This window comes from Annulohypoxylon truncatum (assembly GCF_022578515.1).
Source record: "Annulohypoxylon truncatum strain CBS 140777 unplaced genomic scaffold F4807scaffold_58, whole genome shotgun sequence".
In the NCBI taxonomy this organism is placed as follows: domain Eukaryota; kingdom Fungi; phylum Ascomycota; class Sordariomycetes; order Xylariales; family Hypoxylaceae; genus Annulohypoxylon; species Annulohypoxylon truncatum.
The window spans coordinates 58,419-70,572 of record NW_025953844.1 but is presented as its reverse complement, the minus strand read 5'-3'; the positions used below and the strand labels follow the sequence as shown (position 1 = coordinate 70,572).

At 50.8% G+C, this 12,154-nt stretch overlaps 3 protein-coding genes across 3 annotated transcripts; all 3 read left to right on the top strand.

Moving 5' to 3' along the window:
* Window positions 1-85: 85 nt before the first annotated feature.
* F4807DRAFT_335213 (uncharacterized protein) lies at window positions 86-1,642 on the top strand. Its single transcript, XM_047995324.1, has 2 exons — window positions 86-115; window positions 237-1,642. The coding sequence occupies exon 2, from the start codon at window positions 437-439 to the stop codon at window positions 1,490-1,492; it is 1,056 nt and encodes a 351-aa protein (XP_047848889.1). The 5' UTR covers window positions 86-115; window positions 237-436; the 3' UTR covers window positions 1,493-1,642.
* A 2,170-nt stretch (window positions 1,643-3,812) lies between these two features.
* F4807DRAFT_335169 (uncharacterized protein) lies at window positions 3,813-6,049 on the top strand. The gene is made up of 3 exons (XM_047995322.1): window positions 3,813-4,256; window positions 4,326-4,763; window positions 4,826-6,049. The coding sequence occupies exons 1-3, from the start codon at window positions 4,133-4,135 to the stop codon at window positions 5,578-5,580; spliced, it is 1,317 nt and encodes a 438-aa protein (XP_047848888.1). The 5' UTR covers window positions 3,813-4,132; the 3' UTR covers window positions 5,581-6,049.
* Window positions 6,050-8,982: 2,933 nt separating this feature from the next.
* On the top strand, window positions 8,983-11,065 carry F4807DRAFT_335174 (putative isomerase YbhE). Its single transcript, XM_047995323.1, has one exon. It carries the CDS (start codon window positions 9,256-9,258, stop codon window positions 10,420-10,422), a length of 1,167 nt encoding a protein of 388 aa, XP_047848887.1. The 5' UTR covers window positions 8,983-9,255; the 3' UTR covers window positions 10,423-11,065.
* Window positions 11,066-12,154: the final 1,089 nt, after the last annotated feature.

Sequence of the window (12,154 nt, the reverse complement as noted above, 5' to 3'; positions counted from 1 at the left end):
GTAATCCGGCTAGAGCTGAATAGGGGAACATTATAGTAGCATCACGTAGCTAGCCGTGTATTGCAGGACGAAAGAGAGACACGTGCCAGCAGACGGACGGATACATGCAAATATGGTTTGGTTTTCCTCTCCTTGACCCCCAAGCTCCCCGCCGTCAGTATTCTATATCTGCATGCGCGCTCCCGACGAGACTAGAGTGGGGGAACAGAGTCCGCAACAAACTAATTCTTAGATAGATATCTAATATCTCTAGCCAAAGGCCCAATTTCTCTCGGCGTGATACGATAGGGTCGGCGGTAGAAACAGCAATAAGTACCTAAATATTAGTGCCTACAGATCTTACCTAGTGCAAGGCCAAAGCAAAAGGAATAGGAAAAAGTGAAACTGTGTGAGAGTGTGTGAGAGAGAAAGAGAAGGGAGAAAAGGGGAGACAGATATGGCGACGACGGCGACGTCATTCCGCCGGACGACGCTCTCGCACGCGCAGAAGACGGTCCTAGCGATGTCGCGCGCGCAGTTCCTCGACGCCATCCGTGCCTCGCGGCCCGCCGACAAGCTTTACGTGGGCGTCTGCATCTTCCGCATGGACGCGCACAGCTCCCGGCCCTCGGTCCTGCTGCTCCGCCGCTCGCGCGCCGCCTCCGCTTCCTCGTCCGAGGCCTCTTCTTCTACTACTTCTGCCGCGAATTCGGCTACCACCGTTACCAGTGCCGCGGCGTCGCCGGTGCTGAGGCGCGAGAGCCGCAGGAATGGGCGGCAGCAGTTTCGCGGACGTGGGGAGGGAGAACGGGTGTTAAGGGGTGGGGGTGGAGGTGCGAATGGGAATGGGAATGGAGATGGAGATGGATATGGAAGTGGAGGTGGAGGTGGCGTGTGGGAACTGCCCGGCGGCAAGGTACGAGACACCGACTTCTGCATCTCGGCGGCGGTGGCGCGGCGCGTGGCGGAGCAGACGGGTCTGCGCGTGGTGCGCGTGCTCGGCGCGCTGCAGGACGTCCGGCACGTCAGCGAGGTGCGGATCCTGGACTGGGACGACGACGGGGTCGGCATCTTCACCGGGGACCGGCGCCGCGGGAGCGGCGTCAGCGTCGGGAGCAGCGATAGCAGCACCGACCTTTCCGTGTCGATACTCGACGGCGCGACGCTGACCTCGGGCACGGGCGCAGATTCCCCCGGCGGGAGCGGTAGCGGTAGCGGTAGCGGTAGTGGTAGTGGTGGTTACGGCAGTATGAGGGGCAGGAATATGAATATACACCGCAGCGCCTCGAGGCGCGAGCCCGTGCATAACCCGCAGCTGGTACTGCGTCGGGAGTGTCTGCAGCTGAACTACGCGGTGCTGGTGCAGAGCCACGAGGACTTGAGCATCAGGTCCAGGGACCACGACGAGATGGTCTGGGCGAGCTTTAGCCGCGCGGAGGCGCTGCCTATGCACGAGGAGCTCAGGACGGTTGTGCACCAGGGGTTGGCGTTTGCGGGGGAGTATTTGTTTTGATGGTGGATAGGGGGATAGGGGGAAAGGAAGAAAGGAGGAAAGGGGGGTGTTTGTGGGTTGAATGTGTATTGTTGAGATGTCTATGTAGGGTGAAGATTGATAATGATTTCCTATATCACGGCAGGTCTGCGATATATTTTCATGTGGCGTTGGTGATATCGGCAAATAGTGATAGGGGTGGCTTGTCTATATCTTGTAGAGAATAGCAAGAGAAATGGTCTAAGTTGTATCCATCTCTAAGTAGCCCCCTCGAGAATATTGATTAGTGGATGCACACCATTAGATATGTACAACGTTGCTCAGCATCTTGAAGTATAGGGCTGAAAAGACGTCACTGGCGCGTTTAGTGTGAAACCGTCTGTATCGTTCAACACTACACTAGATCTCACCGGTGCTTGACGCGTAATCTGCTCCTTTAGCGGATGATATTGTGAAGTTCTATTCCATCCCATTGGAAGACTCTGAATGAATCCATTTATTAACCTTAACTGACGACAGCAGCCAGATCGGATCATCCCGTGGAGAGTCTGGGGTGCATGAAAGACGGTGCCACTACGTATGAAGTACACCTACGGCAATTGTCAACGTCACTTCAGATGTTACATACCTAGTCGGGCTTCTTCACTCCGTTCTTACACTAGCCATATCGTGGCGTTCCAAGGTGACGGGTTCACGGAGAAATAGGGGTAGAGCGAAATGATCTTGCCGCACTACACCAATTTTGGTGTGTCTCGATCGGCTGTAGATCGATACTTTGGCTCAGTCTGTACTAAGCAATCTTTAAAGGAATCATGCTGTGACACGACATATATTGATACGATTGGCTTTTTGTTCGTCTTACTTCATCCTCTCACGTTGCCGTGTTTTCCGTTTGGTTCGGCATTGGGGTCCCAGCTTATAGGTGATATTTTATGTACCTAGGCAGTCAGAGCCTGCCGCTTCGCTGACAGCATTTATTGCAGATTCTGCTGACTGCAAGATTGAGGGATGTAGTTGGCGACGCGCCTCTTACAAAATTGAATTATAAATAAACCATTCTTAGACATCGCGTACCGATTAGCACGCAGCAAGTCGAGTAGATTGACAATTGCTTTGTTTAGCTTAGACATCGATAACTTGGCGTTTTATACTCGGGTAGACTCATTTAAAGGGTCCCGAACGCTGTGACAGCATACGCAGGTGAACTGTCGCGTTATATGGTGATATTTGATCTCGAAGCTTCTTTGAAAGTAACTACGTAGTAGTATAATACGTAGATGTGCTAAATATAACAGATTTCATAGCCTCGGGTATTCTCTGGTTAGTTTATCTCGAACTCTTCTAGTTGGTGGTCATTCAAGAAAAAATACGAGATTCTGCACCTTGAAAGAAATAGCGAAATGGGACAGTGTTGGTTGGGTTATAAGCTATAGTAAGCACTGTACGACATAAACGAACCAATGACACGAGGTCTATTGGATCCCATGCTTGCCCGTGGTTACTCCACATCTCTGACGCCCGCAGTTGCGCCTGTCAATCTGGAGCTTTTTCTGGCAGGTTAGTGGCACAAACGGTAAGAACGGGACGGAAGTTTAACTCGCATTGACTAGCATCGACCAGCATCGACCCACTTCGTTTTTTGTGCTATTCCTAAGCGAGCAACTTACTTCCTTACTTACAGAATCCACAGTGCAATCCCATGTAAATCCCATCTGTCCCATGTAACCCTTTCTCCTTATCCGATGTCCAAGTCTGGTGTCTGGTGTCTGGTGTCTGGTAGTCTGTACCAAGTCTGGTACCAAGCCTGGCTCATGTCGGCTCAGAATTGGGCTCTCGAACCACCATCCATTCGTTCGTATTCCCAGTTTGGTCTGATGGATCTTCTCTTTCTTTCTTTCTTTCTCCTCCCTTTTTCCTCTCCTTCCTATCCTCAACCTGTAAAACCCATAAACCCACACTCTACCCAATTTTTGGGAATTTCTCTCGCTTTTCTGTTTTATGCATTTCTAGCGGGTGGTTAGCTGTGAAGACTCCTTTGACGTTCTAATTTACGTTTAGTCATTGTTTCCAGCTTCCCTTGCCTTTGTCTTATTATCTACCTAATTAGTAGATAGTCAAGTCCTAATTTCAGTCGTTATTTTTGAGCCTCCTAAAAGAGGGTTCGCCTCGATCGCTCCCGATTACTCTCGCTTGAAACACCCGAATCCAGCACGGCTAACTTAGCTGCGTGAAATAGCTGAAATAGCTGGAATAGCTGAAAGTGGTCCATGCAAAAGGGGAGTCACAGTTTGGCCTTGCTTGTACATACATAATACAAGTCGGCCGACTCGTTGATTCTTCTATTGTTCTTCCCCTTTGTGGGATCCATTTTCATTTATACGCCTTCCTCGGCTTGGCACTTGGTCACCTCGCCAAACCGTAGAAAGGAAGTGTCGGTTGTTGTGGACTGAGTCGACGATCAAATATCCACAGCTAATCGCACACATATTGTTTCTCGACATCGTTCGCTTTGCTCGTTTCGAGTATCGGGTGCTATATTCATACCCACGCGCACGCGACTCGACCCGCGAATTATTTTCAACTACAGGACATATTCCACATATAATACCTTAATTTTAGTCACAAACCGTGTCTGCTCGGAATAGCAGTAATTATCGCAAGATGCTTCGAACCATACCAGCCGTGGCCTTGGCCCTGCTGGGCGCGTCAACGACGGTCCTTGCCGACACCGCCGCCACATGCTCGCTAACCCAGAAATGCCCGAAGGAAACCCCATGCTGCTCTCGTAAGTCATATATCTCCGCATCTGAATTTTTTTTTCTCGCACAGATAATCTAATATGTAATCACCATAGAATACGGCCAATGTGGTGTTGGCGCGTACTGCTTAGGTGGATGTGATCCGCGCATGTCCTTCTCTCTCGACTCGTGTGTTCCCGAGCCGGTGTGCCAGGACCGAACACTGTCGATGCAGAACACCGACGGTATCGTTGACGTTTCAAAATATCTCGGTGATGCTAGCAAAGCCGATTGGGTAGCCCAAGGCACACCCCTTGCCCACGACGGCAATGTCCTTCTGACCATGCCGGCGAACTCCGTCGGAACCGTTCTCGCCTCAACCGTTTACATGTGGTACGGAAATGTGAAGGCCAAGATCAAGACCGGCAAGGATGCCGGTGTCGTCACAGCGTTCATTCTCCTTAGTGATGTGAAGGACGAGATTGACTTCGAGTGGGTTGGTACCGAGCTGGATATTGCCCAGACCAATTACTACTTCCAAGGCATTCCTGACTGTAAGATTGCTGCCCGTATACAAGCGCATACCATGGACTGTCGTTATTAACCATATTTGCAGACACGCATTCCACCAACATCACGGGCGTCTCGGACACCAACGATAACTTCCACGAGTACGAGATCCAATGGACTCCAGACCAGATCCAGTGGCTGGTAGACGGCAAGGTTGGCCGAACGCAAAAGAAGTCTGATACGTGGAACGCCACCGCCAACCAATGGGACTTCCCTCAGACACCTGCTCGTGTTCAGCTTTCAATCTGGCCCGGTGGTTCTGATAAGAATGGCCAAGGTACGATTGACTGGGCTGGTGGTCCGATCGACTGGAGCAGCGCCGATATCAAGAAGGACGGCTACTACTACGCGACTGTCGGCGAGGTCTCTATCGAATGCTATAAGACCGATACGGCGCCTGGTACAAACTCCGGCAAGAGCTACACCTATAACAACGTGAAGGCGACTAATGACACCGTTGTGGATGGTGACTCGAACACGGTCCTGAAATCCCTATTGGGAACCGGCTTAGATATGGACAAGGAATTGCCGAGCGCGTCGACCGCGTCGAGCAGCGGGCAGGAAGTCATCCCCGGTCTCAGCGGTGGCGGGCCCGGCACCAACGGTCAGGCTGCCGGAGGAACTAGTGACTCGGACGGTGCTACTAGTGCTGGCACTGCCCCCACTGCGTCCTGCACGGATGGCTTTCAACAAGTCTGCGGTACCGGCGGCAGTTCCAACGAAGGAGTCCGACAAGAACGTGTCCTCGGAGCGAGTACGTTTGCGGCTCTGGTCGCCGTCGCCGCCATGACATGGGCGTAAGCCATAGCAACAGCAAGAGTGCACATAACACGTTTCTTTCGTGAACATATTCAATAATGAGATTAAGGGTGTTACTGAGGCTATTCTAATGGGCGAGGATCTGTACGATCCTTCGGACGACTCGAGTTTAATGACATGCCGTTTCAGGCCGGTGTTTGCTACATACACTATATCATTTGAGGAGGTAATGGCGCGATGCCGTCCACTCCTTATTGCACATGGACTTTGCATACCGACGCCATCTTAGTGCCTGTCGGCTACCGAGGCGTCATGGTCTGCGTACGGTTGAAGGGAACCAAAAGCAGCTTTGTATATAGGCGATGGTGGAACTAGGAATTCGGACATTTGATCCTGACTTTAAATGATAGTGCTACGTGAGAAGTGATATGTAACCATTCCGTGATGTTTGTTTGATATGTTTGACTGCCTCGTGGATATAACCATTAAGGATAGAGCAAGCTCATAGCATGCCTAACATGCATATGACGATAAGCAACGCAACAATATCCAACTGCTAGTCATCTTCATCTACTCCTAACGCGAGATATGGTTTTGATGATGTGAGAGAGACATGAGCTGTGGAACTTTCGATAAATTACCGAGACCCGAAGACAGTGAGGGCTCCGGCGAAAGGGGAAGCATGCTACCTTATAATAATAATGGATATTACGACTGAATATATATGTAGAATACATATATAGAATACATATATAGAATACAAATATAGAATACATATAGTACTAAGCATCTCGAGGCCGTTTATTCGGAACCCGCGCTGGTATCTTGCGAGTCGGGTGAATTTCGTATCCTTATGGCACAGCACCGAATTTCAGCTCTCGATCTCCGAGCTTGAACTGTGGTAGGCTGAAGCTGCAATGGGGGTCAAATCGCCCGATTAAGATCGCAGTCAAGCCACTGGGGAAGAAGTGGCTAGTGACTGCCTGACTGCCTGATACGAAATAATGCTCAACTAATGCCTCCAATCAGGAGACAGGGCCGAAGTTTAACTGCGATTAACTGCGAGGCGGGATGACTTAAGCTCCCGTCCTCTATGACATAGCCACCGCAACGATGCCGTTTGTGGATTGATGAATCCTAGCGACCGAATATTGCGCGTGGTTCGTGCTTCGTTTTGGCCCATTTGCTATATTTGCAGTGTATCGAAGTCTGTCCGTCTCGATTTCAGCTGCGAGAAACGTGCGGATCTACCTACCAATAGTAAGTAACTTGTAAAGAAATGGGATTGCCTACCTGTAAGATGTTGCCTCCGTAGAATAGAGATAAAAGGGACCACTTCCCTCGAGATGGGAAGGAGAATATCCATTACCATCATCATCAAACATCCAAGCCTATTACTACTATCTACCTAGGCATAGAACATATCAGACAATCCAGGACTTACACCCATACACACCACCTCTGATACTTTCACATAAACATCACAATGTCCTCGTCAAGCAACCCCAACACCAAGAAGACCATCGCCTTCCTAGGCGCCTCCGGCGGCGTCGGTCTCGCGGCGCTGACGCGGGCCATGGACGCGGGGCACACGTGCGTCGCGCTCTGCCGCACGCCGAGCAAGCTCACGGACCGGTTCCCGGCGGCGCAGCACCCGAACCTGAAGGTGGTGCAGGGGAACGCGCACGACGTCGACGCCGTTGCCCGGTGCCTGTTCCCTTCTACTTCAACATCGAATGCCGACGCCGACCCCGCCGCCGCTACCGCTAGGCCGGCGGACGTGGTGATGTCGTCGATCGGCGGCGTGTTCCAGTTCGCGAAGATGACGATTGATGACCCGCACGTGTGCGAGAACGGCATGAAGACGCTGCTCGAGGCCATCGAGAAGGTGCGCCGGGACAACGCCGGCGCCACTTTAGAAGGGCAGTGGAGGCCGCGCATCATAGTGGTGAGCACGTGCGGCATCTCGAAGACCGGGAGGGACTTCCCGCTCGCGACGCTGCCGATCTACAAGTTCATGCTCAAGGTGCCGCACGAGGATAAGCTGGCGATGGAGAGCCTGCTCACGGGCAACGCGGCCGAGAAGGCGTACACGTACTCGATCGTGCGCCCGAGCCTGCTGACGGACGCCGCGCAGCCGGAGCGTAAGGTTCGTGTTGGTGTTGATGATAAACCGCCTGTTGGCTACGGCATCTCGAGGGATGACACGGGGAGGTGGATTTTTGAGAATTTGTTGAATGTGGAGAAGGGCCGGGAAGGGTATTACCAGAACAGGGTTGTGACAATTACTTGGTAGTTTGGGTTTTTGTGGTTTGCGGTTTGTGGTTTGTCATTTGCGAGGCTGATGAGGCTGAGGTGTGGTGATAGAAGTAAGGAGTTGGGCTGGACCTTGGGCTTGGGAACTTAGGGGGCGGTGTTGTGTTTGGATGATCTTGGAATGAATGGCTGTTACTGAACCGGCCCCGAGGTTTTTCTTATTTTGCTGGCGCCATTCAGCGCTTGTTTCCATTTGTTCACGAAGAACGATTATTTCTTTTTACATAGATATTATCTAGCCTCGCCTCTAATCGTATAGATGAAATGTTTCAAGTCTTATTAGCTGTTTATGTGCCGAATCCTTCTGCTCCTTACTTTCATCTTTCTGAGGAGTTGGCGGCGTTTTTTGGACGATTGGATGCCAGAATCGCCATGAGACGCCAAATCCGGGAAGCCAAGGGAGTTATGGAGCGCTAAGTCAGCCAGGTCAGCGGTAGGATTGAAACACGGCCTATCAATAGCAAACCGGCCTAATCTGCGCCTACTTGGCGATCCTAGCCTTCGCTATCAGTGCTACGGGGACTACTGCAGGGGAAAGGGAGCTATTTTGGCAGCCTACAAGCTACGACCAGTCGACCAGAGCGAACCGAGTCCGCCCAGGAAGTCGGAGAGATCCCGAGAGTAGTTGCCAGCGTCCAGCCTCCCCGCACAGAAGGGCACAAAAGGGCACTTATACGACTTAATCCTAGGATTTTCTCGGTCCCTTTTGCCCCTGCCTGACGTTACACTCGAATTAGGTAGGTACATAAACAAGGAATGGAACGTAAACTGCCTTCTCATGTAGGCTGGTTACTTGTATGGGAATAAGTGCAAATTAGACCGATTGTCTTCCTTCGTTCTATATCTATCGGATCTATCATATCTATCCGGCTCCGAAAACATTATAATATTCGCCTCGTCCGATCTTGTTTCTTCAGATTCCCCTCTCATGACGTCTAAACAGTTCAATGCTGCATACCTCTGCAAGTGAACACTCTTAAGGTGAGTGAGAATTGTGCCCCCGGCGAGTCATGCATGATCAATATCCAATATTCTAATAAAAATACCATGAGATAGACACGTTCATTGCCATTTTCGATCTTTTGTTTCTTACCAAAGAAACTAGGTCATTTTGGAAACAATATCTTAGTCACAATTGTCATTAAGAGCCACACTTGGGAGAATTATCACCAAGTCTCTTTGTTGTTTTCTTGTTGTTTTCCATTCACATTGTCTTTCAATAAGGGGCCATCTTGTCCTTGAGGGCAACTGCAATTGACATTTATAACCTTCCGTTTGTATTTAAGGTAGTTGCCCAACGCCTACCTGGGCACTTTCCCTACCAATCAACTTCAACAATCGTGCAAGCACGACCTAGACAAACACGGAATATTTAGTCAACTTTCTCGCGAAATTCCGAAAATGAATAAACTTATCGCAACATTCCTCACTCTCACCATGGCCTCCGCAACGCCAACCAAGCGGAGTTGCCAAGCTCCCTCGACGACCAAGCTCATCATCGGCGCTCCTTACCAGATCTTAACTGCCAATTTTGATGGTAAACAATTCTCCATAACCGGCAACCACACCGAGGTTGGAACCGCGCCTAGTTGGATTCGCAACAGAAATCCGAATACCTTCTACGCCGTGAACGAGAACGCCAATGATCTCAGCCTTTTCACTCTTGACGGAGGCTTGAATAAATTCGACCTTGTAGCTAGCGCCAATGGCTCTTCTGGGGTTGTCTTCCTGGAATTTAACACTAACAAGACGCGCATGGTCGGTGCTGCTTACGGCAACGGCACGGTAGACGTCTGGGACGTCTCTGCCGCCGACCATAGTCCCAAGCTTATGAAGACCCTCGATATCCCCGGCGTGCCCAATCCAGCACAGGGAGCACACCATCCACATCAGGCCCTACTAGACCCTACAGGTCGCTTCTTCGTAATCAACAACTTGGGCGGAGACACCATTCTCGTTCTCGACAGCAAGGACGACAAGTTCGAGTTCACGGGTAACGCCACCCTCCCTACCGGCACAGGTCCGCGCCACGGCGGTTTCATCACGAAGGGCGATAAGCACTACTACACGCTAGCGTGTGAGCTGTCGAACAAGCTCTTCCTCTTCGAGCTGAAGTACACTCCTGACACAATCGTCTTCAACCAGCTGCAGGTGCAGAGCACGTACGGCGGCGCGCCCCCGGCCAACGCTAGTTCCGCGGCCGCGGGCGAGCTGCAAGTCGCGGCCAACCAGCGCGACGTCTACGTGTCGAACCGGATCAGCGGCAACGCGACGGACAGCATCGCGCACTTCGTCCTCAGCAAGAACGGCACCAGCCTCGACTGGCAGGAGACCATCTCCACGGGCGGCCTGCGCCCGCGCATGTTTAGCCTTAGCACGGACAAGCAGCAGACCCTCGCTTTCGTGGCGAACCAGGGCGGCGATGTTGGGCTCGCCGCGTTCAAGAGGAACCCCGACTCCGGAAAGCTCGACCCGACGCCCGTTGCGACGATGCCGTATTCGACGCTCGTTGCGCCGGCGCTGGCGGCGACGGAGTACATGGGGCCCCAGTTTGTGCAGCAGATTTGAACGGAGGGGGTTGCGTTAACCTAGATGGTTGTGGGATGAGGTTTACGGAATAAACCTACCTAGAGGGGACGGGCTTATGTGGAAAAAGCATTGATCGCATCGGTTTGTGGCGTTTGGGGTCTGATGATGATTACCTAGCAGAGCGAAGCTACTTTTCAGTTCTTGTACCTACCTAGCCCCCGGAGGCTTTTAAATTGATCTTTTTATTTTCTTCTTTCTGACACATTATGTGCTTTTTAAAAATAATGTGGGTGATATTATGAATACGGCATTCTGTGAGCACGCCCAGCTACCCCTCTATACTAACACCCGTTCGGAATATCGTCTAGTAAGTAGAGTATTTTGAAAATAATCCGGCTAATCCTTGTTCCCCGTTGATGGCCATGGAGTTTCCAAAAGAGTCATAAATGAAGTGAGATTGCTAGAAAGGGATGCTTTTAGGTCATGAGACGTTATGCCCAAGGGTTTGAATATAAGCACAGAAGCATAATCTAGTAAACGACAGTGCTGTATGCTGATTGGTCCTATGTCTTAGCAGGTCTTTTATCACTGCCACTTGTGAGCCTGTAACTTGTCGGATTCTTAATTATCACATGCATATGATCAGATAATATCTAGCCTAAATGAATGAATTAGGATGCTGACGAGAGCGATGAAAGAGAAAACGATTACGCCGGCGTACGTGGATCGGACCGGATTACAGAGTCTTAACATCATGATGTTCGCAGCTTGTCGTTTGAGGCAATCTCGGCGACCTGCAATGCAACCCTACCAACTGGGGATTTTGGCGGCAACGACAAGACAGGTTAAGCACGGTGGAGACGAAGCTCCGGGGAAGCGTTGCAATTCGATATCATCGATACCTATTAGGGACATTTTATAAAAACATCATGTTGCCAACCTGTTTAATCGAATTATATGCATACAAATTACCAGGTAGGTGTATTCCCTTAGAGATCGCCAATTCGTTCAAGACGTACATCGAGATCATGTCTACTGTCAACGCCAGCTATTGTATCTAATAGGTATCATCCCCGGATTGTCTTGGAGCTGTCTGTTGATAACTTGTTTAGCCGTTCCACAAGACTGACTAGATGCATCCCAGGGATAGCTTGGACGAATTAGAACATACGATGATAGCTTCGAGGATAGCTTGCCAAGCTGTTGGAGCTGTGGTATCTACTTCTACGTCATAGACAGCCGGAAGCGGAAATTGGAGAATTCCCAAATCTTCGCAAGGGTCCACATACGAAGGCTTAGACACGTGTATGGGGGAGCTAGACACTAGACAGCTAGAGGAGCTCGCGTGCCTCGAATTACCTTGATTCTCTTGACGGGCTGCCAAGACGAAGATACCCTGTTCAGAGCTTGGTGTCTAAAGCTGTCTAAGCTGTCAATGCATTCCGTGCCCCCCTCCGCCCCTGCTTTTGTCCAAAGATATCCCGTGGACAAGGTAGGTAGACACAGACAGATAGGTACCCGCAGACGGGAGATCTGACATGCATCCCGACCCGGGGTACGACCTGTACGATTTGATATGGGATTCTCAGGTGCTTCCTGTGCAATGCCGGTGCCTTGTACAATGCATTCATGTGAGACAGTCCGGTCCAGGTTGTCCATCATAAGCGACTGAGTTCTCGATTGATCCATACCTACCCGGTTCCGCGCGTTTGGTGCAAAAGGGAGATAGCTTCGATTATCCTTGGAATTGACGGCCCTTGAATTCCATGTA

What these genes read in the sequence shown, in the direction of transcription:
- F4807DRAFT_335169 (XM_047995322.1), top strand. Translation starts at nt 4,133, where the DNA reads ATGCTTCGAACCATACCAGCCGTGGCCTTGGCCCTGCTGGGCGCGTCA. An exon ending in GGAAACCCCATGCTGCTCTC is followed by an intron (nt 4,257 to 4,325) that starts GTAAGTCATATA and finishes TAATCACCATAG; the next exon opens with AATACGGCCAATGTGGTGTT. An exon ending in CTTCCAAGGCATTCCTGACT is followed by an intron (nt 4,764 to 4,825) that starts GTAAGATTGCTG and finishes CCATATTTGCAG; the next exon opens with ACACGCATTCCACCAACATC.
- F4807DRAFT_335174 (XM_047995323.1), top strand. Translation starts at nt 9,256, where the DNA reads ATGAATAAACTTATCGCAACATTCCTCACTCTCACCATGGCCTCCGCA.
- F4807DRAFT_335213 (XM_047995324.1), top strand. Translation starts at nt 437, where the DNA reads ATGGCGACGACGGCGACGTCATTCCGCCGGACGACGCTCTCGCACGCG.